Here is a 27,147-nt window from a genome sequence, read left to right on the forward strand (position 1 = left end):
ATCTTCATGTCACCACTTCCTGAACCGACATTTGCCACCTCTCATAAAAATAACAAACAAAAAAGTGTGTTATTTCAGGTTCAAAGTCTCAACTCTTGTGAGCCCATAAGATAGTTTACAATGAGATTTATATCGGGCCTGGAGATAAGCTCATGTAGAGATAAAACGTTAAAAAAAACAACAACCTTGAACCAAGCAGAGAGTGTATCATCAGGAGCACAACTCTGAGACTCGGACTCAGAGATTCAGTGATTGGAAACAGTTGATTAATGCAGATGGTTAAGGCACTTTAACATTGACACACATAAAAAAAACAATAAGCTAAAGCATATTAGGGGAAATATCATGTTGGTCATAGTGATAAGTAAATACATTGACCTAGTTACTATCACAGGAAGGGCTATGTATCATTCCCCACCCCCACCCCCACCCCCACCCTGGTATAGCCTCTATTGACCAAGTCCATTTTATCATGTGTGACCTTCAGTGTTACTCTGATAAATGTGCACAAATAGAGATTTCAAAGTAACACATGAAACACATGATGTCTAGTCTTTAGCTGAGCTGAGCGGACCACGTGAGGGATTCTCACAGTGAAAACAAAGCACTAGGCCAGAGTCAGCGTCTCTAAGGTCCCGACAGGAATTGGAGTCAGTTTGCTTCTTTCTACACGTCAAGAACTGAAGATCTGTTTCACAGGAACTACAAATGGAACTGAAGGACCAAGGCCAAGGCTGCCAGTAAAGTCTCTGCTTAAAGAGGGAACAACAAGAACTAAAGACAAAATGTATGAGGCATACATGTTCACTACATGTGTGAATGAGACAAACATGTAGTGAACAGATTCTTTACTTAAATAGAAGTGCCAACACAACACTGTAGAAAAAGGGCTTTATTCAGAATCCTATGTGGGTAAACATACAGAAGCATTATCAACAAAATGTACTTTGAAATTAAAAGTTCTTAAAAAGTTCTTGTGATCATGTATTACACGACCTGACTGTTAATACTGAGGCCTCATTTTCTCTCAGTTCCATTTATCAGCACAGTCAAAAGAAAAACTAACCACAACACACACAGCCCACCGATCACAACAAATCACAACGCCGACGCGGCAGCTCAAACGGGCCAAACTGTTCTTCACATATAAAGTATCACCTATTCAACACTAAGGTCGTGTACTGTACGCCCACACATTTCCTGTCCAGTGCTGGCCTTGTTCAGAGGGTGAACCCACCCACCTCTAACCCCACTGTACATGCATTTAATAAGAACTGACAAGGAATTTTCAGGCCTCTTACTGAAACTGGGTCCTGTGAGCGAGCGACTGTGAGACATGAAAAAGTTTTCTTTTCTGTCGGAGTTGGCCTCTGACTTCCCAATGAGATGTTGTCTGATTACTGGGTGCCCCCGTGCCACCCCCCATCCCCACCCCTTCACCCAGTTATGAATTGCTGATTGAACAGCTAGGTCACACTGCAGAGAGGTAGAAATTCCTGATGTGTCCCCTTGGCAGAGAAAGCATTAACAGAAATGGGTGAGGTGAAGCTTGTCTCGCTGTCTTTCATTCACCAGAGAGCAGAACACACCCCTCTACTATACCTGACTGGGTTGGTCTTTCTCATTATGCACAGTCTCAGCCTCTGTAAACACATTCTGGTTCTTCCAGTATGCTTGCTCCCACAGCCCTTTTCACAGTCACCACTTCTCCTGACAAAACAAACAGTGTTTGGGCTGCAACGGATTTACTGTCACTGTGTCTTCCAGTGAAGGTCAAATCAGGTTCTCCCGGATGCGGTTAAGCGTGTTTTTGACTTCGGTTCACCAGACACAGGACGGCCAGGCAGGGGAAACTCGTTCTTTAGGGTGAGCGTGGGTGAAAGATTTCTGGAGTCAGATATTTCAGACATAAGTTTGCATGAGTTCAGCGATCCATCATTCGCTGAAAATGCCACCTGCCAGCACAGGGACACACGTCTGGACTGTCTGGCCGTCATTGTGGCTTTGTGGGTAGGGAGCGCAGCTCAGTAAATAACCCATTTCTTGAGGGAAGTTACATTTGCAGTCATCGCCTCGCCTCTGGAAAAGAAGACTGACACTGTGTTGAAAGGGGATCAAACAATTCAAGACTGTGGCGGGAAAATGACAGAAGAACGTCCTGTTAGTTTCAATCACAAAGTGAAGGACAGGTTCAGTTTATGTCAGATTCAGCTAAGATATAGGTGAGAAGCACAGATACACCTAAATAGAAAATGTTTATGGGGGAAACTGCCAGTGAATCCTGAAATAATGACAACCACAACTGTACAAACACACGCTCACACAGCAAAATGTGTCTGCAGGGAGAATCATGCTGGGGGAACTGTTCCTCTAAAACCCAGCCCAGGCATGAGAAATCACCCACACAGCAGATTCTCGCAGGTATAACCTCTCGTGTTTGTTTAGGTGCTGGGGCATGTGCCCCTCTTGGCGCTAACAAAAAAATCAGGTGAGGGAAAGCAGGTTGTGGAGAGATCAGGGCCAACAGGAAAGATCAGAAGCCCAGAGAACACAGTACCTGCACAAAGTTTTCATCCAGCTTGGAAAATGCTGTTTCACGTGGTTTAACAACACAGAATTGTTTTGGTGTCTCGAGTGGCAGGTTTCTTGCAGATGCATCAGCATTTTCCTCCTGTATTTCTCTGTATTTTGTTGCCTTCATTCTACTCTCACAAAACAATGTCCAGTGTTGGTCTCATCACCTGCCTCCAGCTGACTTCAGTCCCCTGCCTGCCTTTTTGCAAACTGTAGCTGAGATGTGAAGTACATGGATTTATCTTTGTCACTCTTCCATAAAGCTGAACCTGTAGACATCTGCAATGTTTCTTCACTCTCAGCCTCTTTAGAGTTCTCCTCCCGGAGTCGCCTCTCCCTCACATGCTCAAATTTTTGACGACGACCTCCTCCAGGCAGATTTACAGCTGTGCCAAACTCTTTCTTTCCCTTAATGGCTCGTTTAACTGGACTCCAAGGGATGCACAGTGACTTGGAAATATATACAACCTCTGAAATGTGTTTATCAATCAGCTTTTCACTGAACTGACTGGGGTGTTCCTTGGTTTTTATAAACTTTCCCACAATAGTGAGCCATTGGAAGTTGGACCTTTGAGGTGCCAGTGTATTTATACTACAGTCGACTGAAGCCCCTGAACTACACACACATAGAACTGAAAACCACAAACCCGCACCAGTGATGTGTCAACATTAAATGGTCTTTTTCTGCTGATCAGTGTCAAAAACACCACAGTAAATCACCACTGATTCAGTGTTGCATGACAAGTGAGAATCAAATCACAGATAGTGAGAACATTTGGTCAAAAGAAGAAGACACCAGAGGCATACAAGAGTAAAAAAAACACCTAAAAAAAACATTACGATTGTGAAAGAAGTCAGACAGGACGGCAGTGAGAGACATGAACCACCTGCTCACAGTACGCCATCTAGTGTACAAATGAGTGCAGTTAATGGCCATGTCTGGTTTGCATTTCAGACACAGAAATTGAAGACAGCGGATTAATTACGAGATGCCTTTATTGTACTTTTTGGAATCCAGTGACACCGACACGAGAACATGGTCCTATCCTTCCCTCCCCCTTTTACATACACAACCTGAGAGGGAGGGGCTGCAGGGTGGGATGTACCGTGATCCCGATTGTAGTCTTAAATTAAACACAGAGATAATAGCGAAGACACATCCAGGTGCATTTCCACAGACACGCACGACATGCATTCAAAAAGTGACTTCGGGGAACGCAGCGACTCCTGGTTCACATGTACGCTTTGTCTCAAAGTAAAAGACGTCAAAATGAATACCATTTAAAAAAAACAGTTAGCTGTCTTAATGGCCCACGATCAATCTATAAGTCAGGCTCTGTCAATTTTCCACTTACAGGAGAAAACAAAAAGGCGACACACTACTACTCATACTGGGGAAAAATGGTTTAAATATGGAAGTGAATGGTTCATATCTTTTATATTTTAGTTTTTTTTTTATTATCGGTTTTTAATTAATGGTATACTTTAATGAGAATACAATTGTCTCACTAAAAATCAGCTCATCTAGGTAAAACTAGGCCTCTTCCACTGACTGTCTCCTTGCTGTATCTAAGTAAAATATATAAAGTCCAGTAAGGGGCTCAGTGGGCCGTTGGTCCGATCAGGAGTGGTTCACTTCAGTCCTCCTCGCTGCCGCTGGCCGAACGCTCCTGAATCAAACAACACAACGGAAAAGCTGATTTGCTTTTGTTATTCAACACAAGGACGCAAAGACCGCCAGAGGGAGGGAGTGTTCATGAACAGTGCAACATTTAAACATTATTTTCGAGCATTTTGACATGTCCAACAATCCAAAACCCAGAGACATTCAGTCTACATCCCATAAACAAACATATGAACAAAGAAAGCTAAAAATCTTCAAAATCCTGCTCATCCCTCTCCACAAATTGTCACTGAAAGTGTCTTTGTGCATTAAAAGAGTTCTGTTCAGCTTTTAAAAACTCTATTTGCAGCATTTAACTGGAAAGTAAAGGAAATATCTCTGTCACTGGGATTTTATTCTGGTGGGTGAACAGCTTCTCTCACCTCTTCCTGTTCCTCCTCGCTGTCGTCGTCGCTCACCACAGGTTTAGCCCGGGCACCACGGCCCCTCCGTCGTTGTCCTTTTCCTCCTCGATCCCCCTTTTCTTTTCGGCTCAGCTTAATCTTCACTTTCACTGAACGAGCTGGCGGAAAATGAAGATCGTAAACATCACGGTGCCTAACCCCTGCTCATTTCTGTAAAAGCTTCACTTCAAGCTTCAGCATAAATACTGTGTCTCTGATGCTCACATTCAGACTCGGAGCCTTCGTCTGCCTCCTCCTCCTCTTCCTCGCTCTCCTCTCCTTCACTCTCGTCCTCCTTCTCAATCTTCTGTCTCACACTGGTGAAGACAGACTGCAGCACAATGGAGTCCTCGTAGATCTGAAACATTTGCAAAAAGTAAAAAGAGAGATTATAGAAGCTTTGCCTGAAACAGAGGCTCCCTAATACTGACTTCTTGTAAATTATGGTGAATTTAAGATTAAATTGTATTGTATTGTAATAGATAACAACATTTGTGAGTGTGCTCCCGGCTGAACTCACCAAAGACCCCTCCAGGTTGAACGTCTGGGCGTTCTGACACAGCAGCATCACATCCTTCTCCAGGTCGTTCAGGCTGCGGTATTTATGGCTCCGGATCCTCTCCTGATGAACAGAAAGCAGCAGTGAAACATCCAGTAGATAATAAGATTAAAAAAAAAAAAACAAAACATACAAACAAACAAACAAAAAAAAAAACAACTGGAAAGTCCTTCTTCTTCATCATACCTTGATCTTTCTGAAGTCCACAGGTTTGCGGATCAGCTCATAGTACTCGGGCAGCTCCTTGCGAGAGGGCAGCTGGATAAAGACTTCACTCAGTTGTCGCCCATTACTATGAAGACAGGGAGGCTGTGGTCTTAGTATACATCATTGCGAGTCACTGCTAAAGCTCGAAGTACCACAATAGATTCAAGATGAAGTTGCTAATGGTTTAAAGATGCAGTAACGTTCTCACCCATCCTTATATTTGATGACAGCATCCACGATCTTCTTCATCTTCTTTGTGAGGGACAGGGGGTTTGGAGAGAGTTTCTCAGCGGGTGGGCGACCACGTTTCTTTGCCTTCTTCACCTCCTCGTCCTTGTCCCGCCCTCGACCACTGCTGGAGCTGGGTGTGGCCGGCCCGCCATCGTGGTCACGGTCTCTCTTGCGTTTCCTGGTTGTCTTTTTGTGACGCACCTCCTCTTCGATGTCCTCTAGATTACCCTCTTCGATGGCCTGTGGTGAGGAAAAAACAGGTCAGAAAACGCTCGACAGATAACGAAGACTAAAACAATGTGGCCTCCTCAGTTGTAAAGTCATATGCTGAACAGCTAAATATGATAACACCCCACCTTGAGCCACTGTTTCTCAGTGAGCGAGTCGCTGTAGTCCACCTCCTTCCGTTGGCGGGATCCTCGGCCAAACATCTTCTCCTCCTCTTCTTCACAAGTTAGCCTCTCGACCTCAGCATCATCTTTCAGAATCCAACCAGGCAGATCGTCTTCCTCCATCAGACGAGGTTTCCTCTTGGGGTTGCGGGCTTCCTCGCGGCGTCTGTCTAGATCCATGCGCTGGAATTAAAAAGCACACAGCAGCGGGTCAGTGGATTCAGACTGTGAAATTACAAAGTGTCCAACAACTGTAATGGAACTGGGACTCACCATGAACTGTTCAAACTCCTCTTCACTTCTGGCAATCATCTGATTGACAGTCTCATCATCAGGAACCTCGTCTTCCTCCTACAGATGAATGAGACAGGGGGAGTGAGAAAAGGCTAACGGCAGGTTTATGTGGTACCTCAGAGCCAAGTCTCTGAACTAATGACTCATTTACAACAAGGGGAACAATGTATACACAATGTATATATTAATCTTTACTGTACTGTACTATACTGTAGGCATTGTAAATGTCCCTTGCAAGTCTCTACTACAGCTTTGCATATTCAACTGTTTGAGTTATCACTAGAGATACATTTGAACGTTAATACAAAGTTAAAAAAAAAAAAAAGCAAGACAGCAAGACATATTTGCACAAAAAAGTCAACAGCAGAAAGGGGAAAAAAAGGGACCATTTTTATATTGTAAGAGATAAAGTATCATATTAACCATCAAAGGTTTGTGCAGAAGCAGAAATACATAAAGGAGAAAAGGAGAAGTCTGGTTTGATGAAAGCTCACAAATCCTGAGAAAACAGGGAAGTAAGGAAAAGAGACAGAGAAGGAGAAAAAAAAAGGAGAGAATGAAGAGGTGGGGCAGCGCACAGGCGGATGTGGGTGGGTGGGCGATGTGGGAACAGGTTCAGATCACACCCACCCACGCCCCCCTAGTGCGGCAGCCTCCTCGAGCCCCGACCTCGTCCTGCTCCTCGTGCTCCAGAATGGCCTGTAAGAAGGCCCGACGTTCATAGCCTGAGGACTTCTGGTCGAACATGCCGGCCTGGATGACCTTCTGGTCCACGTTCAGTTTGTACTTGGCCGCTGCCAGGATCTTTTCCTCCACGCTGTTGACGGTGCAGAGGCGGAGCACGCGCACCTCGTTCTGCTGACCGATACGGTGGGCTCTGTCCTGGGCCTGCAAGTCCTGTAGGAAGACAAACATATGATGAGATTAGATGGAGTGATTGTGTGTGATGGCTGTGAAAACTGTTGTGGATTTCTTATTTTTACACAAGATATTTTTACATCAGTACCTGATGTGGGTTCCAGTCACTGTCAAAGATGATGACTGTGTCAGCAGACTGCAGGTTGAGGCCCAGGCCTCCTGCCCTGGTACTGAGCAGGAACACAAAGTACTCAGAGGCTGGGTCATTGAATGTCTTCAGCAGCATGCCGCGGTCCTCTGCCTTAGTGGTTCCTATGGGAGGGGAAAAGATTTAAAAACTGATTCTCAGTTGTTCCATATGATCAATTAACAGTAAAACCAACATATAAAATACGTTTGTGCAGTAAAATGTAGGAGAATGGCGATAACAAATCGATAACAGCCCAAATGTTTGCCTTGGTCAGAGGTGTCTTACCATCCAGACGCAGGTACTTGAAGTTGCGGTACGCAAAGTAGTCCTCCATGATAGTCATGAGTGAGGTCATTTGACAGAAGAGCAGCACTTTGTGGTTGGTGGCCCTCAGCTTGGGCAGGATACGATCCAGCAGCTCAAACTTCCCAGAGGAGCGGTACAGGTCAGGGCTGGACAGGCAGAGGATGAAGAACGAGACAGTTTACAACATGAGATCCACACTTACACAAGACAAACACGAGCTGTACAAACACACACAATTTCAAACTCTTCGTACCCAGACACTATTCCACCAGAATAGCCGAGATGCTCAGAGAAGGACTCCTGTAAAACAAAAAAGGAAAGCAAAAATTAAAGATCATTCCTGTAGTTGTGAATTCTGCCTTCGTACACTTTTTTCTTATTTATTTTTATTATCTAGTAACAGCCTGGTCAAGCTCAAGAGTCTCTTTGGTACCTCAATGTGCTGGAACATGTAAGGGTGGTTGCAAATCTTCCTCAGTTGCATGATAGTGTTCATCAAGGTCTTCGTGCCTCCTTTACCCTGAAAGATTTAGAAGGAAAAAAATGCACCTATTAGTTTCCAGTTATTTTTAAACTTTGAAATAACATTCACTGTACTAAACTTCCCTTATCTACAATGCAAGGTCTCACCAATTACATTTAAAGACATTATCTGTTCCGTCTTACCTTCTTGTCTTTTTCTGACCCATCTGTGAGAAGGACTCCCTTGGCCTGCATGTGTCTGTACAAAACCCTCTGTAGGGCTGACATGTCGCACTTTATCACATACTCCACCTAGAAACCAACAATAAGGGAAAGACTTAGGATCGAGAAGCATAGAATTGAGAGCAATGAAGAAACTAGTTAGCAAGAATCAAGGGCTGTAAATAAATCATTTAGGGATGAATCATAACAATTATGATCTCAATAAAAGTGAATAACAGGCAGGTGAAATAAATCTGAAAGCAGCCTGACCTTCTCGGGCAGCTGGGCCTCGACCTCTTTCTTGAGTCGGCGCAGCAAGAAAGGTCGAAGAACCTTGTGTAAACGTCGAATGATCAGGATGGTCTCTTCTTCATTCAGGTCAACCTTAAATAAAAAAGAAAAAAAAAATGAAAAGAAGGATGAGTGGGGTAAATTTAGAATCCAAATATATTTTACAGCAACTCCTGTTATGTGGAGGTTTATTTGAAAATGTTATCTGCTATGTTTATCACCTTCTCTCCAGTCATGGCAAAGGGGGCGTTGAACCACTGTTCGAAGGTGCTGCAGCTCTTGAAAATGGTGGGCAGGAGGAAGTTGAGCAGGGCCCAGAGCTCAGGGAGCTTGTTCTGCAGAGGAGTACCTGTGAGCAGCAGACGCCGCGGGGCTAAGTAATGCGTGTTCAAGACCTGGGTCAGCTTACAGTGGTGATTCTTCATACGATGGCCTTCGTCAACAATCATGTACTTCCAGCGAAGCTTTGGGAGGAAATATAGAGCATTTAGGAATTTGAAAGAAAAACCTCATGACTGAGAGACACATTCATGAATTAACACAATTTGCACAGAACATCAAAGCTACATCTGAGGATGCTTCCTTACCTTTGCTAGCACTTGTTTGTCTTTGATAATGTACTCATATGTGGTGAGCAGCACGTTGAACTTGCCACTGCGCAAGATGGGAACGAATGAACGTCGAGCAGCTGGAGACCCCTGAAAGTGAACGGAATCGCATTCCATTTAGTTTCAATAGTGTATAAATAAAAAAAATCATTTACAACTGACCTTAAAGGTTTTTTTTATCATGACAAAAAGTAACTGGCAGAATATCCCAGTAGGTGCCACTGACCTTGTAGGAGACCTTCACGACAGATGGCGCCCACTTATCAAACTCATAGACCCAGTTTGATAGAGTTCTAAAAACAAAAAAAAAAACCACAACAAGTTCAGAAAACTTTCAACTCTACTCAACATATGAACTTAAAAACACAGTCCATACAGCGCTCTATAAAGGTGTATACTGCTTTTAAGTTTGTGACCACAGGGAACTGAGTCAGGACTCACGAGAGAGGTACGATGATGAGAAAGGGCCCGTTGAGGCGCTTGTACTCCATGAGGTAAGTGATGAGGGCGATGGTTTGGATCGTTTTTCCTAGACCCATCTCATCAGCCAGGATGCCGTTCAAGTTGTTGTTGTAAAGTGACACCAGCCACTCCAGACCTTTGATCTGAGAAGAAAAGGCTCACAGTAAGCCTCAGTTTACTAAAAAAAAAAAATTATTAAACCATCTACGCACTCCTCTTTTCAGCGGGGGTTTGGGTGTGTACCTGGTATTGCTTGAGCTGCCCATTGACCAGCAGTGTGGACTGTTTGTCCACTTTTTCAGTCACAGCGTGAGCCACAGCGTAGTAGGACTGCAGGCCTCGGTTGAAGGACGCGTTACCGTACTCATCGTCTACATCCTGCTTGGCGTGTCTGGTGGGTGAAGAACATAAAATAAAAACAACTTAGATACAGAGAGAGAGAACATGAGATAAAAAAGTAATTCCTTAACTATATCTTTGCACAGTTTATTCATGATCTGACGTTGGCACAGGGACTGTTAACACCGAAATCTTAATTGGTCCATCTTACTCAATGATGTGCCGGACATCCACTTCAGATACATCTTCACTGTCAGGGTCGGGAATCTTCTTCTTTTCTTCTGCTGGAGCTGAAGAGTGCTGAGGCTGCTCCTCTTCTTCCTCCTGAAAAAAAAGGGGGAGGGGGGGGGGGGTTAGAAAACTGTTGATCAGAAAATAATTTTGCTTTGGTGTGGAGTTCACTGTGTTATGTACCTCCTCCTCCTCCTCTTCTTCGGAACCGCTGTCTTCGCTGTCTGAACGTGGGGCGACTTCGTATCTGCAATGTTTTTGACAAAGTTAGATACATTTACAGGAATGTTATGGGTCTGTCTTTTCTGTTCTGCTGAAGGACAATCATTTGCTACAGCAGCTATGAGCTGCAACTTTAGACCTTTATTCCCAAACGTCAACTTCCAGAATTATTATCAGAATCCAAATAACTGAATCTCCTCCCATTTCATGTATGTAACGGCATAAAAGCAAGGGATTTTACATTTGATGAAAGTATCACTTTCTACATCCAACAATGTGATTATCTCACTTGCTAAAGTTATAAAGGTAGACATGACACTTACCCTGGGTTCATTTCAAGCCAGGCCTCCAGCTGACCAGCTTTAGGTGCATCAACCCCAGTCAGGATCTTTCCGCTGTCCACATGGATGACCTTCACTGGCAGGTCACTCATTTGACTGGTCTCATCTAAAGGCTGCGAGACAACAGGAAAGAGAAGAAGAAAAACATTATTTAAATATAGATGATCTGTAAAAATTTTCTTTCTTTTCTTTTAAACTCACTTCTCCATCAGGACCGAGAGCAGGAGCACCACCCTCTGCAGTCTCAGGCTTCTGAAAACATAAAAACATTTAAAGTATGTGTCAAAAAAATGCAACTGAAACTTACAAAGAGGAACATTATGAATGCTTTAAACGTTTACCTTCTTTTTCTTCTTCTTTTTCTTCTCTTTGAGGGCTTGTGCGGCTTTGTGGGCACGCACCAGCTCAGTGAGGTTGGCCACGTATTCGTCTGTCTGCTGCAGCAGGTAGGCCAGACGCTTGTCTTTCTTCTGGTCGATAAGTTTACGGTAGCCTTCTTCATCTTCAGCCTGGAGAGAGATTCACAGGGAGGTCAGATGCTTTTCTGCCATATATTTCAGTAACTGTCCACCAAACAGAAAATACAGGCTAATACTGAATTTAGGTGTCTCCTTAATAGATCAGAGTCTCACCATCAGCCTCCGCATTCTCTCCTTTTCGATGCGCTCATTCTCCTTCTTCTGCTCACGCTCAGTGTTGGCATGATAGGTGGCAACAGCTTTGGTGGCCTTCTGGATCTTCGCTGTGATGGAGCGGTGGTACTCCTTGAAGTCCTTCGCATGCTGCAGGATGCTGTTGAGGTATTCCTATGAAGAGAACAATACACAAATGTGATTATTAAATCCAGTAAGTAAAGAGCGTAAATTAAGCTCTTTTTAAAAGGTCATTTTCTCCTCTTTAAACTGTTGCCCTCTCTCTTAAGAAATATAATCACTGTCACTGTTAATGATACGAAACAGCCAACTGAATCCCTTTGCCTTGCTATAAACCCTTTAGTTCACCCTCATCGCTCTTTTCCGACTCTGTACCTGGTGTTTCTGACGACGTTTCCGCTCCTGTTCGATCTTCTGTTGTTTCTCAAGCTTCTCAGTGATGCGGGCCTCACGTAGCGACTGACGTTTACTGCGCTTGTAGGCCTTAGCATTCAGGGCAGTTTCCAAAGCGGTGTCACGCCGCATGCAAACCACCACCTCCTGACGCAGCTGTAGGTAAGAAAAAAAGACAACATATTATTATTATATGTTAGGGAAATAAATGGCATGCCAGTACAACAGTAACATTGGAGACATGTTTAATAAGCACAAGTCGAGTAAGTGTAAGAATTGTATTTTTTATGTTTCTACCTGTCTCTGGAAGTTAAGCAGCCTCAGGGCCTTGAGCTCGATGGTGGCCTTGGTGCGCAGGTCACCAGCTAGAGAGCCAGGCAGGTTCTCCAGCTCCTGGATACGGTGAGCAATACGGGCCTGTAGCCTGAAAAATATATGTCCAAAAAAACTGGAATAATTACCCAAAATTCAAAGCGTTACTTTTCTCCCCTGCCAGATTATCATCAAAAACTTAGAGGACTAATGGTGATGGTAAAAGAACTATATATCAAACACTTTTTAAGGTGTTTCTCGATCACTGAAAACTGACATGACAGTCCCATAAACTTTTCAGATTTAATTTCACTTAAATTGTTCAGATCTTATCCGGTGTGTCAATAATGAGACCTAATCTTCCCTAGGGAGTAAAACAGAAAGTCAACAGGGTTCAGTCTTTGGTCCACCTCTCTTCAGTTCATGTACTGCATGTAAATGATTAACCAGCATCATGCGGCAGGTTGTCAGACATAGCTGTTGTATATTAAACTGGAAGATCTAGTTCATTAGCTTCCTCCCATCTGTTGCAGTACATGACCATTCCTACCAGCGTGGTTTCCAAACTCATGTCTAACATCAAGTAAACGCTGCACTTTACATTCGGGGGCTTGTTATTAGTGCCACATGTAATAAATGAAATAAAATGTGAAGCTTACTAGACAAGGTGTTTTAAAAGGTTTCTGTTAGACACTGATCTCTATTCAGGGGATTAAGATGTTATTAATGCTTTGGTATGTGGCATCAGTCAAAACTACATCCAATAAAAGAAGCATTCAAACAAAAAAATTATATATGAAATATTAACATAACAGGGTCCATCCAAATAAGGGAACAGAACTTTGCTTTGCAGTGTTTTAAGAAGATACACAAAACAATTCAACACTGTTCCAGTGTGTTCTCCCACACAACCCCCAACTCTATCTCACCTGTATTCTCTCTCCTGGAGGATCTCCACTGGGTCCAGCCCACGGGGTTTTTGAATAGGGGTTATACGGTTCTGCTTCTGGTGTAGCATCATGGGAGGCGGCTGGGCAGGCTGTCCCGGGGACTGTGTCTGAGGGGGCATTACTGGGGAGGCAGCAGGGGGCACAGAGGGAGGAGCAGGGGAGGGTCTGCCAGTGGGCTGAGGTGGAATCAGCTTCTGGGGAGGGTTGGATGGAGCAGCAGCATTCACTATTGGTCCTAGCAGACATGAATGTAGAAGAGATCAGTTTTGCTGCATCTGCACATAAAAAAATACACAGTGCTGACTGAAGTGAACCTCAGGACTAAGTGTACCTTCAGGCCATGATTTAGGGGGTCCATTGGTAGGCTGGCCTTGCATACCTGGGGGAACTCCTGTAGGTCCAGGAGGTGCCATATTGGGGCCCACCATGCCTGAAACAGGAATGTCATGTATTAATATGAAAAACTGTATAATTTGTCCAGTAATTAGTAAATGTTTGGACAAAACAAACAATATCATGATCGGCCACCAGGGGTCTCCATTGAGCTATCTAATATTCTGCTTTCATTGTTTAAAGCTCATGTTGAAATCTGCTAGGATATACTTCTGTGCACAAACAGATTACCAAAACACACTACAACAACAGGCATTCTGAGGGCCTTCCTCAGCTCACCGTGTGGTCTGTTGTAGTTAGCCTGAGCTGGTCCTGGCCCAGCCCCTGGTCCACCTCCAGGTCCAGTAGAAGGTGGCATGTTAGGCATTGGTTGTTGCTGCATCCCTGGCATGGGCCTCTTCCCCTGCACAGCCATCTGCAGGTGCTCTGGTATGGGCTGATTGCGTGCCAGCATCTTGTAAGCCATAATCTGGGCCCTGAGTTGGTGCAACTGGTTCTGGTTGAAAGGAGTTGGTCCAGCTGCACCACCAGGTCCACCTCCTGCACCACCTGGTCCACCTGGACCCTGGGGACCGCCACGATTAGGCTGACCCATGCCCTGATTAGGGTCACCACTTCCCTCCATAGGGCCAGCCCCAGGGCCAGAGGGACCTCCAGGCATCATGGGGCCAGAGGGAGGGCCATTGGCTGGGACAGGGCTTGGCGCATGCTCTGAGCCACCCAGTGGCGAGGGGTAACCTGGGGAACACAGAACAGTTGCATGATGGGTATGACAAACAATGATTCATGCATCGTGCTAACTGCACTATGCCGGATTTACCCATAATGATATTTAAGACACTGACCATAATCTAAGGAACATGAGGTTTTATTATGTTTAGTGTAGGGTACAGGTCCAAACACATAACACAAAGTGACACACACCAAAATGCTCTTCAACTCACTTACACATTCCACCATCTCCACATTCTATAAATCAACTTTAACACTGCTGTCATGCCATTTTAGTGCTCCTGAGTGTCTCTCTCTCTTCCTATCCTCTTTTGCTTAGTGACTGTGTGGTTTTGTAGATGCAGCTGCCTTTGTTGTTGTCTGAAAGGGAAAACCCCTCAACCACGCCCCTCCCATCACCCTGCCCACTGCTGTCTGCTCATGGTGCCATTTAGGCAGCAAAACAAGAAGAGGAACCGGCTGGATGGGTTCACACACACACACACACACACACACACTGTACCTGTTGTTCACACTCTATGTCTACGAAACAGAATTACTAGTTCATGCTGTGTGGAGCCTTTCGGGAACAAGAAGGAAATCCTTAATTTCAGTCTTTGTTGTGTGTTGATGTGAACACACCCTCAGTTGTCTGAGAATTCAAACTATCTACCACGAAAATATTTACATGAGAATGTACAGTATTTACACACGTTTTATCTTAAACTTAAAACATGAGCTAAATAAAATGGAATAGTGTGTGATTTGTTACCTTGGGAATGTTGGTCCATGGGGCTTGGAGGGGGTCCCATACCACTGTGCCCCCCTGGTCTCATGCCCATGCCCTTCATCTGGCCGTAGCGAGGGTCATCAGGCATTCCCTTCTCATGCATGGCTTCCATGGACTGTTGTAAAGACACAAAATAATCATGCTTAAAACAAAGCTTGTTTCATTCTTTTTTACATTTGACTCAAACCTATTTTATGTTGTCCTAGTGTGTAAACTGCTTTGTAAAAGATATCAACTCTGACAGTAATATTTAAATTAAGACTGTCAATAACAATTGAAATGTCAACTGTAAATTAGTTAATTGTTAGTGCATAATCACAATAAGTTAAGCTAAACATGCACCATTACATCACCATTTAATTCAGTGTAAACCTACGAGGAAAATAATCAATGCAGGCAGGGTAAACAAAGGAATAAGAATTTTGTACTTTGTGCATCTGATGCATGTTGTCCTGAGGATATCCTGAGGGTCCCTGTGGAGGATGGGGGTGTCCAGATCCAGGAGGTCCTGGACTGGGCCCCATCATGCTGTGGGCTGAGCCTGGTGAGGGGCCCGGGCTCGGGCCCATCATGCCTCCTGGAGATGGCCCTGGGCCTGGGGAGGGTCCAGGCCGAGGTGTCCCTCCCATCGGGGGGTCAGGAGTGGACATCTCTCAGGGGAAACTGGGAATGTGTGGCAGCAGCAAGGACCCCTGTGAAGAGAGATGACAAGGGGAATTTAGGAAATGATCAGAACATGTGTGTGACCAGACGAGTGTACGTGTTTGTATATTTACTTTAGGGTGTTATTTCAAGTAAAATTATTGTGTGTGTTGACTCAGTCAGAAAAGTAGAGAGGACCCTGCAATATTGAAACAATAGAAACCACCTTCTCTTTTTCTCTATTTTAAAAACGTGCAAGCCTTCCAAAACAAAACTGAAACAAAAAGGCATTTTTGCCTAAGCACAAATTCACCAGACAAGATTGGATGTGATCTGCTGAGGTCTGCATATACCAGCCAAAGCTTACTACAATGAGATTTGTTCTGTAATGCTCAAAGCACCTCATTACATTTCAAAAACTCAACCACCATAGTTACACTTTTAACCTGGGCAGCAACTCATGTATTCTGATTAACCTATGCATCATTTATTTGAATACTCAGTAAATAGAATAGAATATACTTTATTAATCCCTTTGGGAGGTCCCTTGGGGAAATTTGGGTACCAGCAGCAGTACAGCACCAAAAAAACAAAAAAAACACCAAAAAAACCTTTTGTATAGAAAATATCATAAGACAGTGTAAATGCTCACTCTAATTAACAAAAATCAAACATGATGTCTTCAAATTGCCTGTTTTGTCTGACAAAACCAAAACACATTTAATTAACAATGACTCAGGAAGGAAACTGGGTTGCTTGGTCTTTCCATCTGATAACTGGCTAAAACTGTTAATTTGTTATCAAAACTGTTGCAAATTAATCAAATCATGTTCACTTATGGTGCAGTCAGCAGTAAAAACTGCTGGTGTAACTTGGTGAGGTTGATGGATCAATGTTGAGTTTTTACCCTAGGAAAGTGATGCTGTTGTTTGTTTTTTAAAATATTATTTGGTTTGTTTGGTGCTTTGAAAAGGGCAAACCACACACATCAAATTCTGCTCAGAAGCATTCAGTGTGAACTACAACCAACACCTCTAAACCACAACTAATCACATTGCAAATGATGGATGTATGAAAGGAAATTGTTTTTGTCTTTGTCTTTGTCTTAGTAGGGTGAGGTTCCCTTTTAAATGTGTCCAAATCTGACCTCTTATTAGTTCAAACTGTGGCAGATGGTTAGGTTCTGGATTGAACAAGGCTTTTCCCAACAATGATAGCACATATCTGACTCGTAAGCGTTAATTCAGACTGTAAAGCGATGTAACGGTTTCTATAGAATGTTAACTCCATGTACACCGGGAATCGACAGGAGGTCATCTAAACTGTCACTTCATGGGTCAAAACTATGGTCAAGAAAAAAAAAAACCCTTGTAGATGGAGCTGTACTGAACAAGATACAGCCAGTGCAGATACAGGGACAGATGAGTGCGAACAACAAAGAGAGAACAGCTGACCAGAGTCAAAACTCTGTGTCAGTCCAACTGTTACAGTGTTTATATTTACAAACAAATAACAGTTGGGTTAGCTATTATTAGCATTCTTAGCTTTGCTAGCGTTAGCCAGGCCTAGCCGGGTTTTATAGTTTTCGCTACATTTAATGTCACTTAAAAGCCAACATTTCAATCTCTTGTTTCTCAATAAAAAAAAAGTTTCCTGGCATTCGCTGGACAAAATGGCCCAGCCGTTAAATTACTCTAAATGCGAGATAAAGCTACAAAGAACACCAGCCTACTAGGTTAAAAAGAAAAAGCCCACAACAACATAAGCTGGCTGCTGACGGTGGCTAGCATGCTAGCGAGCTAGTCGAGCTAGCCTAGCCGGCCATGCTCTCCCAGGCCAATTAGGCAGAAAAATGTGCTGTTTAAAGACATGTTTGTCCAGATGCGGCGGCATTTGAACGGTTAGAGCATCCCTCATCGCTGGAGCTGATTGATCCAACGCGCCTCCCGTACCCTTGGCTCAGTGCTCCGCTCTAAGTACATTTCCAAAAACAATTTTCATTCATTGCACACTGTCGCGCCACAGCAGCGGCTCTGTAATGTCGGTCTCATCTTTTTCTCAAACCCCCAAAAAACACTCTGTAAAAGCACATTTATCCTCTAACAGCAGCGTAAAACACAGACAAAACTCCCCTCATCCAGAAACAAAATTATACTTTACTTACACAAGTGGTGAAAGGTGATGTTTGATTCCACACCGGTCGCAACGTATCTTGGTTTTCCTCCTAGCCAGAAACAAAGACCGACCTACCCAGTTGGTTTTTTTCCTTCACCCCCCTCTCTCGGTAGATTGTATCGCAGGGACCGGCATGTACGACTCTGCAGCGCCCCCATCCACCGTCTCGCTCACTTCCCGCATGCCCAGTGCGCGCTCTGTATTACAGAGAGGAATGAAAGACAGAGAAGCGTCGTGGGGGATGGGAGAGCGAGTTAAAACACACAGTATTGTGGAGGACACTGCGAGGGTTATTACCATTTAACTGCGCCTATATTTAAATATGCAAATAAATACATACTGTAATAGATCCAGGAAGGTGAACTTAGAGACGGTATTAGTCGAGCAATGGAGGGAGACTAGCACACATTTGCCAGTGTGTAGTATTTGTATGCTTGTATATATACTTGAAAAGCATACATTATTCAGTACCAGTACTGTACGTAATGATTTTTTTTAAATTATAGATTAATCGACGGATCATTTGATATAAAAATGGCAGAAATTTAATGAAAAATTCACATCAAATTCCCCAAACCCAAGATGATTCCTTCAAAATGCTTGTTTTAACCAAATAACAATTCCATATTCAGTTATAGTTTGCTATCATATAAGAAAAAGAGAAAGAGAAAAAAGGAAATTTACATCTGGAACAGGAAATGTTTGGGCATTTTTGCTTTAAAAATGACATTGTAGATGATCTGATTATGCTAATCAGGGTCAAAATCAGTTTTTTGACTAACTGATTAATTGAATAATTGTGAAAGAGCTGTTCAGTATTTAAGCGTACTACTTTTAACTGTACATTTACACACAGCGTACATACAAGCAGCATACACAGAAAAGCATCATTGGAAATATCGCACAGCCTGTTTTTGAATCTCCATGTAGTTTTGCATGACAAACAGTTATTTACTGCTCCATGTTGGAAGCCCTGTAACATGTGACTGATCAGCTTAAGGAAGGTGAGGTCATTTCTGTGTCAGTGCCTTTAAGCCACAGAGTCCCCATGCTGAAGACAGCCCTTCACAGTATGCTGACAGAAAACAAACCACCAAAAGGCAAAGTCTGAGAAATGTCCTTCCGTTGGTTGGCCGCCCAGCTTTGGAGACATCGTGTGGCAGGTCTCATGGTGACCCTGGGGGTGACCTTTCTGCTCATACTTCTTGGTACTCATTTGTTACAGCATTCACGGTAAGTAACAGGATGTAATTTCTCTTTGTATGCCTCAGCCCTTAGTTATTCTGCTGTGTATATGTCTGCAGTCCCCAGAATCTTCTATAAGCTCACCTTTTTATCTTTCATTCATTCAATGATAGTATATGAATATAAAAACGAGCAGAGTCCACAAATTCCAAACATCGTTTTACTTGACAAAATATTGCTAAATACCTGTATTTCCTTGTCACAGCCCTAATGACTGGCCCAAAGGTTGGAGTAAGATACCAGTGAAGGGTAAAGAGGGACTCCCTTCCAATGCCAAGCAAAGACCTAACAATCCTTTCCTAAACTACAGAGGAAGAAGTAAATCTCAGTCCTCCAGTACACAAGCTCAAAAGGATGCCAGTCTTTATGATATAGAGAAGACAAGGACACATAGACCTCCTGTTGTTTTCCTCAAAACACACAAGACAGGGAGCAGCACCATCCAGAATCTACTGTTCCGCATGGGAGAGAAGCACAGAGCCACATTCGCTTTCCCTTATTACACCTATCAGTTCAGTTATCCAGATAAGTATGCCACTGTGACTGTTCTTTGCTAAACAGGCTCTGAATCTCTATGTTGGTTCTGCTTTTCACCAGTTTGATGTGGGTGTGATTGTCAAACCACACACGCTATCAAACCATTAAACTGTGTGTCTTCCCTTTTCCTGGTTTCAGATTCAGGGCAGAATTTGTGGATGAGCTACCTGATGGTTCCTCTCAGTTTGACATACTTTGTAGCCACATGCGTCTAGACGTGGGACAGCTGAAACAGACGATGCCACCAAACACCACCTACATCACCATCCTCCGTGACCCTTTACAGACGTTTGAGTCTGTTTTTTCTTATTACAAATCCATTGTTCCTGCCTTCATTTTAGCCAAAAAGGCAGCAGAGACAACAGAGCACAAATCTGCACTGTCGGTTTTCCTGGAGTCACCAGAGGCATTCTGGGACCCTAAAGAGCCTGAGAACAGCCTGGCTAAGAACCCCATGAGCTTTGATTTAGGCCTCGACAGCCAGCAGTTGAACTCTTCAAGGCCGGCTGACCTCACTCTGCTGGAGGAGACCTTCCAGCTGGTTATGATTGCAGAGCACTTTGACGAGTCCCTGGTCCTCCTAGGGGCCCTGCTGAAGCTGGAGCTTGAGGAGCTAGCCTATGTCCGCCTCAACACTCGCTCCACAGAGGATGTCACTTTTATGGACGACATAACCAAAGCCAAGGTACGGGCCTGGAATAGCCTGGACGTGTTGCTTTATGACTTTTTCCTCCAGGTATTCTGGAAGAAGGCAGAACAGTATGGACTGGAGAGGCTGAGCAGAGAGGTGGCTCTGCTGAGGGCCTCCACGGACCGAATCAGACAGAAATGTGTGGCCAGAAATGGGGTACCCCCTGAGGAACTGGAGGACTTCATAAGACCCTGGCAGACAGATTCAGTCACCATCTTGGGTTATCAGGTACAGGGGAACCTGACCAAGGAGGAGCAGGGATTTTGTATGCGTCTCGTGATGCCTGAACTTCAGTATCACGCACATCTGTATTTCCAGCAGTATGGTCGAGATGTGAGGGCTGCACCTACAGAGTAATATGTGTAAGGGACTGTACAGGAAGGTGTACAGAATTACAAATGAGTTCCTTTGTCATTCATACACTGTTTATTCAGATAAAAGACAGTAAAAATTATCCAGCTCATACAAATATTCTCAGTACATTCACAACATTTGACTAATGCTCCAGTTAAGTCATCTACTTTCAGTGCAACTCACATGTGAGTCACATGTTGACAGGAGTCCAGTTTTCTAATCTATTCATCTCATAGTAACACTTACCTAAAGTTTGTCTCTGGGTCACACATTACATTTTTATTCATTTGAATAGGTTGAGTAAAAAGAAATTCATGGATATTATGGATAAACACCAATAGGCTGAGATGACAAACCATGAGAAACCATCCTTCATCTCTTAAATTCCTTCAACTGAATAATCTTCATTCATTCATTCAGGTTCTCCTCTTAAAACAATAAATAAAAAATACAAATGAGCACAACACAGCAATAAAAATTGTCATCAATGATACCTTACCACTTCTTTTCATAAAACCTTCCAGGAGTCCCTTGAGGTTATTGCTTGTGGACATTGAGGACATTGTTCTTATGCTCAGTAGTTGTGTAACAGTGTAAATGTTACATTTATATGCGATCACTGATCACTGAACGCCCCTCAGGGCAGATTTTAAGTTCTTCTGTTCATAATAGAACAAACTCGTCCATGCTGTTGCTAGTGTCAACTCTTCTCCGTTCGTTCCTCTGGATATAGGTGAGGTTGTTTGTGGGTGTAAAGCTTCGCTCCTCTTCCTGACTACGTCCCTCAGCAAATATAAACATGGGGTACGTCTCTGCAGATTTGGAGAGAGCCTGTGGGAAGAAAAAAAAAAAAAGAGGCAGAATCCAGATCCAGTTGTACAAATTCATTCAAGTTAGGTCATTTTCCAAACACTTTCCTGCAACAAGACAAATTCACTCCACCTGAGATGATCTTATTAAACTATCCAAAAGCTACACAGCAGCATTCGAACAAGCCAAAGGTTTGATGAAATGAGACCCAAATACCCCAGTCACATACCTCACTAACAACTGTGCACAATGATTCAAAGTCCTTTTGGCCTTTAGCATAGAATCCTATGGTGCAGCTGGGGTCCATGCGAGACACAGACATCTTCCTGGGATATTTACAGTGAAACGACTGCAAGTGGTGTAGAGAGGAAGCAAAAGAACAGAATACTCATCAGAAAAAGGTCTCAATGGGCGTAATGAAAGTGATGCCTGTGGATGTCGTCATTAACATTCATACTGTTAGCAAGTCTACATCAGTAATTTACAACCAGGGGTACACAGAAAGATTGAGGAGTAACTCAACTAATTTGAAAAAAATGGAAATCATAATTGGATTTTTTGAAAAAAAAAAAAAATCTATATATTGAGTATATTTTACAACAACATCCAGTTGAAAATCTGTTCAAATGAACACATTTGGAACATGAGGGATAAGTCTGAAAAAAAGGTTGGGGCCCACTGGTTTTACCTGGCTGAACACAGCTGTCACAGGAGGAAACGAGAGCAAAAAGAAGAGAAATGGTACTTCCTTATACCTCCAAAGGAAAGTTGTCCTTTGTTATATCCACTGTGGGCTGACAGTAGTGAGGGTCCAAGTACAGCAGATGATCATCTTTCACACAGCAGGGCCAGGGAAAGAGAGGAAAAAAGTGAAAAGCTGACATCAAACAGCTGAGCTCGATAGTTCTGATGTACACTGTACTGCACATACCTTGAAAGCCGACGAAGAACAAAGAATGCTTTGGTTTGCCCCCAATGATTCCGATGCAGCATTGTAACGTGAAGAGTTCCTATGAAAAAAAAACACAACAAAGAACCAAAGAATGGTTTGTTGTTCTTTGTTCATGAACACAGTCATGTTTGCTTGTTCTGTGCTTTAGACCAGGGATTTCTTTGTTTTCATAACACAGAGAAACCCACAACTGTGTAACCACACTGTAGGTAAAACACTCTAATGATGAGTAAATAATAGTGTTAAATGTTTCCCCATCAACTCTTTCAGTTTACCCAGAATGCACATAGACATGAATGCATAAAAATGTTTGTTTGGATACTTTGACGCAGGCAACGTAGGAAGGATTGAGATCTTGTCCTCCGAGTCGCACAGGAACCAGGATGATGACGGACTTCCAGGGCTGAGGGACAGGCCGCTCACACAGTCTCTTCACGTCCTCTAAGTAGACTGAGCACATACGGAAAGAAAGAGACAAAGACACACGACACACATGGGTCACTGAATCCTCTCTCACCTCCATTTAAGGCTATTTAAGTTCAAAAGAACAAAAACAGAGCGGATTAACATCCATCTCCTCCTTCTTGAAAGAAAACATATTTCCCTCAGTGGCTTTTCCTGTGTAATCCAGGATAAGAACACAAGTTTAAAGACGGTGAGTGGGTCATGACAATTTTCATTTTGTGGTTTGAGGCTATGTGTGTGCACCCACTACCCCTGAATCACAAACTGCTCTCTAAAGAAGAAAATGAAGTGATTTAAATCGCCCACTCTCCTTAGAAGTACAGAGGAATGTCTAAAGAAGTATAAAACATTGATTTCACATTTCTGTGTTTGCACAGCTGGTGGTTGATAATGTCGGTTTCTGAGCACAGCTGCATTTGCTATGCCTTCAGATCAGAGAGCAAATACAGTGACGTACTCACTGGTGCAATCCTGTGCAACGTACACGACTAGATTGGGAAGGTCTGGAGACGCTGCCACAGCTTTTCTGAAACAAAATGATGTTCACCGTTACATCTTGATAAAGGCTGTTTGCGATAATTGTACTGGTATGTTATCGGTTATGTCATCAGGTCTCACTGGAGGATATGCGCCGCAATGGAAGGACCATACCAGTCCCCAGCTTTCTTCCCTGAGCTTTTGCCCAATTCCACCAGCTGGTGTATCCCAAAAGGGGCTGTGGGGTGGTCTGCGAACCATGATACCACCCTTCTGTGTGTGGCCTCCATGGGTCTGTCCAGGATGGAACCCAAGCTCAGTTTTCGACACCTCTTATTCGGCCCCTCCTGGAAACTCTGTCCATTGTCTGCAGGGCGACTCTCTAGGTCCATGTCATCTTTGACCACATGGTGGCTCACAGACCAAGTCCAACCTCAAAGTGAAAAAACCATAACATAACATCAGCATTGTAGAATGTAACTAAAATAAAACACCTGATATTTTCTTGACATGGGTCATGGCAATGATCGTTGCTTCAGTGAACGAGAAACATCGGTTTTCCCATTCGGAACTGAAAGAAAGCTATCATACATATACATCTGACATTTCAGTGTGCTGGTGTGTGTCACCTGGTGGCATCAGGTGTTGAAGGAGGCCTTGTGCCAGCAGCATCTGCCCCGTACGTAAAACACAACCCCAGCCGCCGTCAGTGGTCAGAGAGCAGCCGGCCAGCGGAGGGAACCCCCGTCTGTACGTCAACCACAGGAGGGACACAAAGGTACGCCGGAAAAGTTCTCTCTCCCCTGACACAGTTAAACAGCTCGAATGAGGATTTTCTTCCTTGCTTTTAGAATCACATGACTGCGCTAATTATAGAAGGTGCGAGGGCCAAATGCTCAAGATCTCACCTTGATCCTTGAGCTCATAGTGTTTTCCAAGCATGATCACAGGAGAGCTCTTGCTGAATTTGGATTTCTGCTTAAAGGACCAGCCTGATATATTAAAGAGAAAGTTTTCACATGACAAGACATCATAAACAGATCTGCTCTTATTACACACTAACAATATAAAATAGCCCAAAAGATAATACTGACCATATTTGACACTGTTCCATGCTGAGACCAGCTTGGATCTGAGTTTGCCTCTGTCCTCTGCCTCTTGGACATCCGTGCTCACTTCGACACCCTGAGGCCCGGCAGATTCAGAGGAGAGGAAGAGCCAGTCGTCCATTAGTTTGTCTGTAGGGGACTGGCACTCACAGCCAGGCGAGGAGTTGCTGAGATTCATAACAACTGGAGAGGACCGAGACTGAGCAGGGAGAATGGCTCCTTATCTCCATGGCAGCCTACACAGACACAGCGGCAACATAAAACACTGATACAATAAAACAACACAGACTCAGATTCTCTTTGTATGCATGCGGCACAAACAGCCACAGATGATGTAAATTATATTATTTTGTCTTGAAACAAACCAGAGCTGCCCCTGGAACTGATGGGTTAATGTTAAGCACAGCAAAGTCAATAATTGGCCATGACAGTTAGTAAGGAGTTAAACCTTGTGACTGCACCCTGTGACTTAAGGAATTTCAGATATGTCAGTGTAGCTGCCGCAGGAGAGGTGCTTGTATCCTATTCTCACCCACACATTTGGTCCTGCTCCCTCTAAAACATCCCACTGACAGCCACACAGGATGACAGCATGACAGCAGTCACACACTCAATGGCACAGTGTGAATAGTTACAAGGGCACATGCATCAGTAATGTAATCAAAGATCCTTATCTGAAGTAAAAGTTCCAAACAACCATGTGAAAATAATCCATTACACGTAACACATTCAAAAATCGACCTAAATAAAAGTACAGCAAAATGTACTTTAAGAATCAAAAGTAAAAGAAGTTATTCTAGAGAAAAATGGCCCCTTGTGAGTAAAATGTTATAATGTATTACATAAGTTACTGCAGTAACTGGTGGAGGTGGATTCAGGTTTAATTACATTACACACAGTTCAGCAGTTTAGTGGCTCCCAATAGAGGGGGTCAGCCTCTCTTAAGGGTCACACAAGAAAAATCTGAACGGTCACGAGGCCTTTAAGATGCAAAAACAAATTTCCCCTGCATAAATTTGACTTTTTTTTGTTAAGTATTGGATGATTTTACCTCTTTGAATCTCAAATTGCTGGAATCAAATTGGAATCATCTGCGAGGACAAATGTTCTTTTTTTTCCCTCTGTTGATTGAAAAGTGAAAAGAGGCCACTGACCAACTTATATAATCTAATAACAGTAGACAAATCCAGAACAATCATACTGTACATGTGGTAAAATATTAAATGTATGCAGCTCTTTTGTGCTCAAACACGCCACGCGACCACAGACATCGTATGAAAGTGTGAACCTCGCGTTTTCAGACCACAGATATGAGATATTTGCGAATTAAATCTAACTTAAGGGTCTAAAACCGCTTTGAGCTAAGTTTTCGTCCAAATTGCCCATTTCCAGCCACTAAGTAACTTCAGAGATCGCCCCCACGCAGCCAAACAGACGGACTTTATGAGATTATCAGGGTGCGACATCCTTCATTTACCTTCATTCAGACATCGTCTTTATTCAGAGCGAGCCACTGAGTGAGTTTCACAGCAGATGTCCGTCTGTTTTCCTGTAGCTGGCATCAAACAGCCTGAGCTCGGTCTTTTTGAAGAAGAAGCAGGGCAATGAGTTTGCTCTCACTTCCTGTTTGTACTGCGCACTGATCATCTCGGCACTGCTCTGATTGGTTAACAGGGGACCAATGAGCATGAGCCGCCCCCCCCCCCCCCCCCCCCCGTTCTCTGTATGGATGATTGATTTATTTTATTCCCATGATGCTGTTTGTTGTTTTAATCTTGTCAAAATCTGTGTTAATGAACCCCCGTGAGCACCATGGCCGGATTAACCTCACAGGGCAAAATAAAATAATATATATTAAAACATATCTGATTGGTCAGCTGCTCGGTTTACACCTCAGCTCCAAATAAGACAGAGTAGTTTTAACTTTCTGATTTCTTATAAGATAAATGAGATCTTTTCTTGGATTATTCCTCATGAATAAATGTTAGTTAAAGTTCTCTGTTTAATATTTTTACATCATATCCACTGTGATGCTACTCTGATGCATTATTTCTGTCTCAACCCCTGGCTTTGTTTGTTGTTGCTGTTATTTGTTCCATTAAAAAAATGTTGTTTTGACCTTTAAAGTCAGAAAAAAACAGTGGGTTTCGCTGCATTTTATTACATTTCTTCACTGTAGGCTTTTTTTTGCATCAGTTTTTCACAACGGCGGCTAGTAAACATGTAGCAATGTAATGAACAACAACAACAGTCAGAGAAAGTTGTTGTTGTAAAAAAAAAAAAGTCAAACACTTGGACAAAGATGGACATGACAGCAATATTACAACTTCAAACTTATGGAATGACCGAGTCAAAACTGCACAAAATGGGGCTGTTATACAGATCTGGTAGATTTCTCAGTCTACATGTAAAATTCATAAAGAAGCAATTTCAGTAGTAAAGCAGGAATTCACTAACTGATGACATGTAAAACCTGAATAAATAAAAAAAAGTTTCATAAATAGAGGAAATAGAAAAATAATAAAATAAATATATAAGAAAAAGTAAATCAAATATCTGACACAAAATAAAGTGCAATTTTCTCACATCACACACAAAAAAACACTGGTGTTTAATGTCCAAACATTGGGTT

The 27,147-nt window shown here is 43.1% G+C and overlaps 3 protein-coding genes across 6 annotated transcripts; 1 reads left to right on the top strand and 2 right to left on the bottom strand.

The window, feature by feature from the left end:
* Positions 1–3,968: 3,968 nt before the first annotated feature.
* Positions 3,969–17,987, bottom strand: smarca4a (SWI/SNF related, matrix associated, actin dependent regulator of chromatin, subfamily a, member 4a). 3 transcript variants are annotated; one of them, XM_041062311.1, is made up of 34 exons: positions 17,865–17,987; positions 15,487–15,750; positions 15,041–15,173; positions 13,837–14,295; positions 13,496–13,594; positions 13,144–13,399; positions 12,200–12,326; positions 11,885–12,058; positions 11,489–11,662; positions 11,198–11,365; positions 11,058–11,108; positions 10,839–10,969; positions 10,477–10,540; positions 10,274–10,383; positions 9,967–10,114; positions 9,703–9,866; positions 9,488–9,554; positions 9,241–9,351; positions 8,875–9,117; positions 8,633–8,746; positions 8,345–8,452; positions 8,112–8,198; positions 7,932–7,978; positions 7,658–7,824; positions 7,331–7,494; positions 6,994–7,221; positions 6,304–6,381; positions 5,995–6,213; positions 5,616–5,878; positions 5,387–5,492; positions 5,162–5,263; positions 4,867–4,999; positions 4,621–4,760; positions 3,969–4,244 (listed from the first exon to the last, which is right to left on the bottom strand). In XM_041062311.1, exons 2-34 carry the CDS (start codon positions 15,706–15,708, stop codon positions 4,212–4,214), a joined length of 4,890 nt encoding a protein of 1,629 aa, XP_040918245.1. In that variant the 5' UTR covers positions 15,709–15,750; positions 17,865–17,987; the 3' UTR covers positions 3,969–4,211. The 3 variants fall into 3 exon arrangements, with proteins under 3 accessions (XP_040918245.1, XP_040918244.1, XP_040918243.1); XM_041062310.1 differs by having other exon boundaries at positions 10,274–10,386; XM_041062309.1 differs by having other exon boundaries at positions 10,274–10,540.
* A 1,002-nt stretch (positions 17,988–18,989) lies between these two features.
* LOC121198327 (galactose-3-O-sulfotransferase 2) lies at positions 18,990–20,705 on the top strand. The gene is made up of 3 exons (XM_041062368.1): positions 18,990–19,108; positions 19,326–19,649; positions 19,796–20,705. Exons 1-3 carry the CDS (start codon positions 18,990–18,992, stop codon positions 20,703–20,705), a joined length of 1,353 nt encoding a protein of 450 aa, XP_040918302.1.
* Positions 20,706–20,761: 56 nt separating this feature from the next.
* LOC121198309 (cysteine protease ATG4D) lies at positions 20,762–26,132 on the bottom strand. 2 transcript variants are annotated; one of them, XM_041062340.1, is made up of 11 exons: positions 25,993–26,132; positions 24,501–24,751; positions 24,315–24,398; positions 24,036–24,209; positions 23,548–23,839; positions 23,391–23,455; positions 22,787–22,914; positions 22,444–22,522; positions 22,268–22,344; positions 21,742–21,861; positions 20,762–21,533 (listed from the first exon to the last, which is right to left on the bottom strand). In XM_041062340.1, the coding sequence occupies exons 2-11, from the start codon at positions 24,691–24,693 to the stop codon at positions 21,366–21,368; spliced, it is 1,380 nt and encodes a 459-aa protein (XP_040918274.1). In that variant the 5' UTR covers positions 24,694–24,751; positions 25,993–26,132; the 3' UTR covers positions 20,762–21,365. The 2 variants fall into 2 exon arrangements, with proteins under 2 accessions (XP_040918274.1, XP_040918275.1); XM_041062341.1 differs by lacking the exon at positions 25,993–26,132 and adding an exon at positions 25,567–25,647.
* Between the last annotated feature and the right edge of the window lie 1,015 nt (positions 26,133–27,147).

The sequence above is a fragment of the Toxotes jaculatrix genome, chromosome 18 (assembly GCF_017976425.1).
Source record: "Toxotes jaculatrix isolate fToxJac2 chromosome 18, fToxJac2.pri, whole genome shotgun sequence".
NCBI classification, from domain to species: Eukaryota; Metazoa; Chordata; class Actinopteri; family Toxotidae; genus Toxotes; species Toxotes jaculatrix.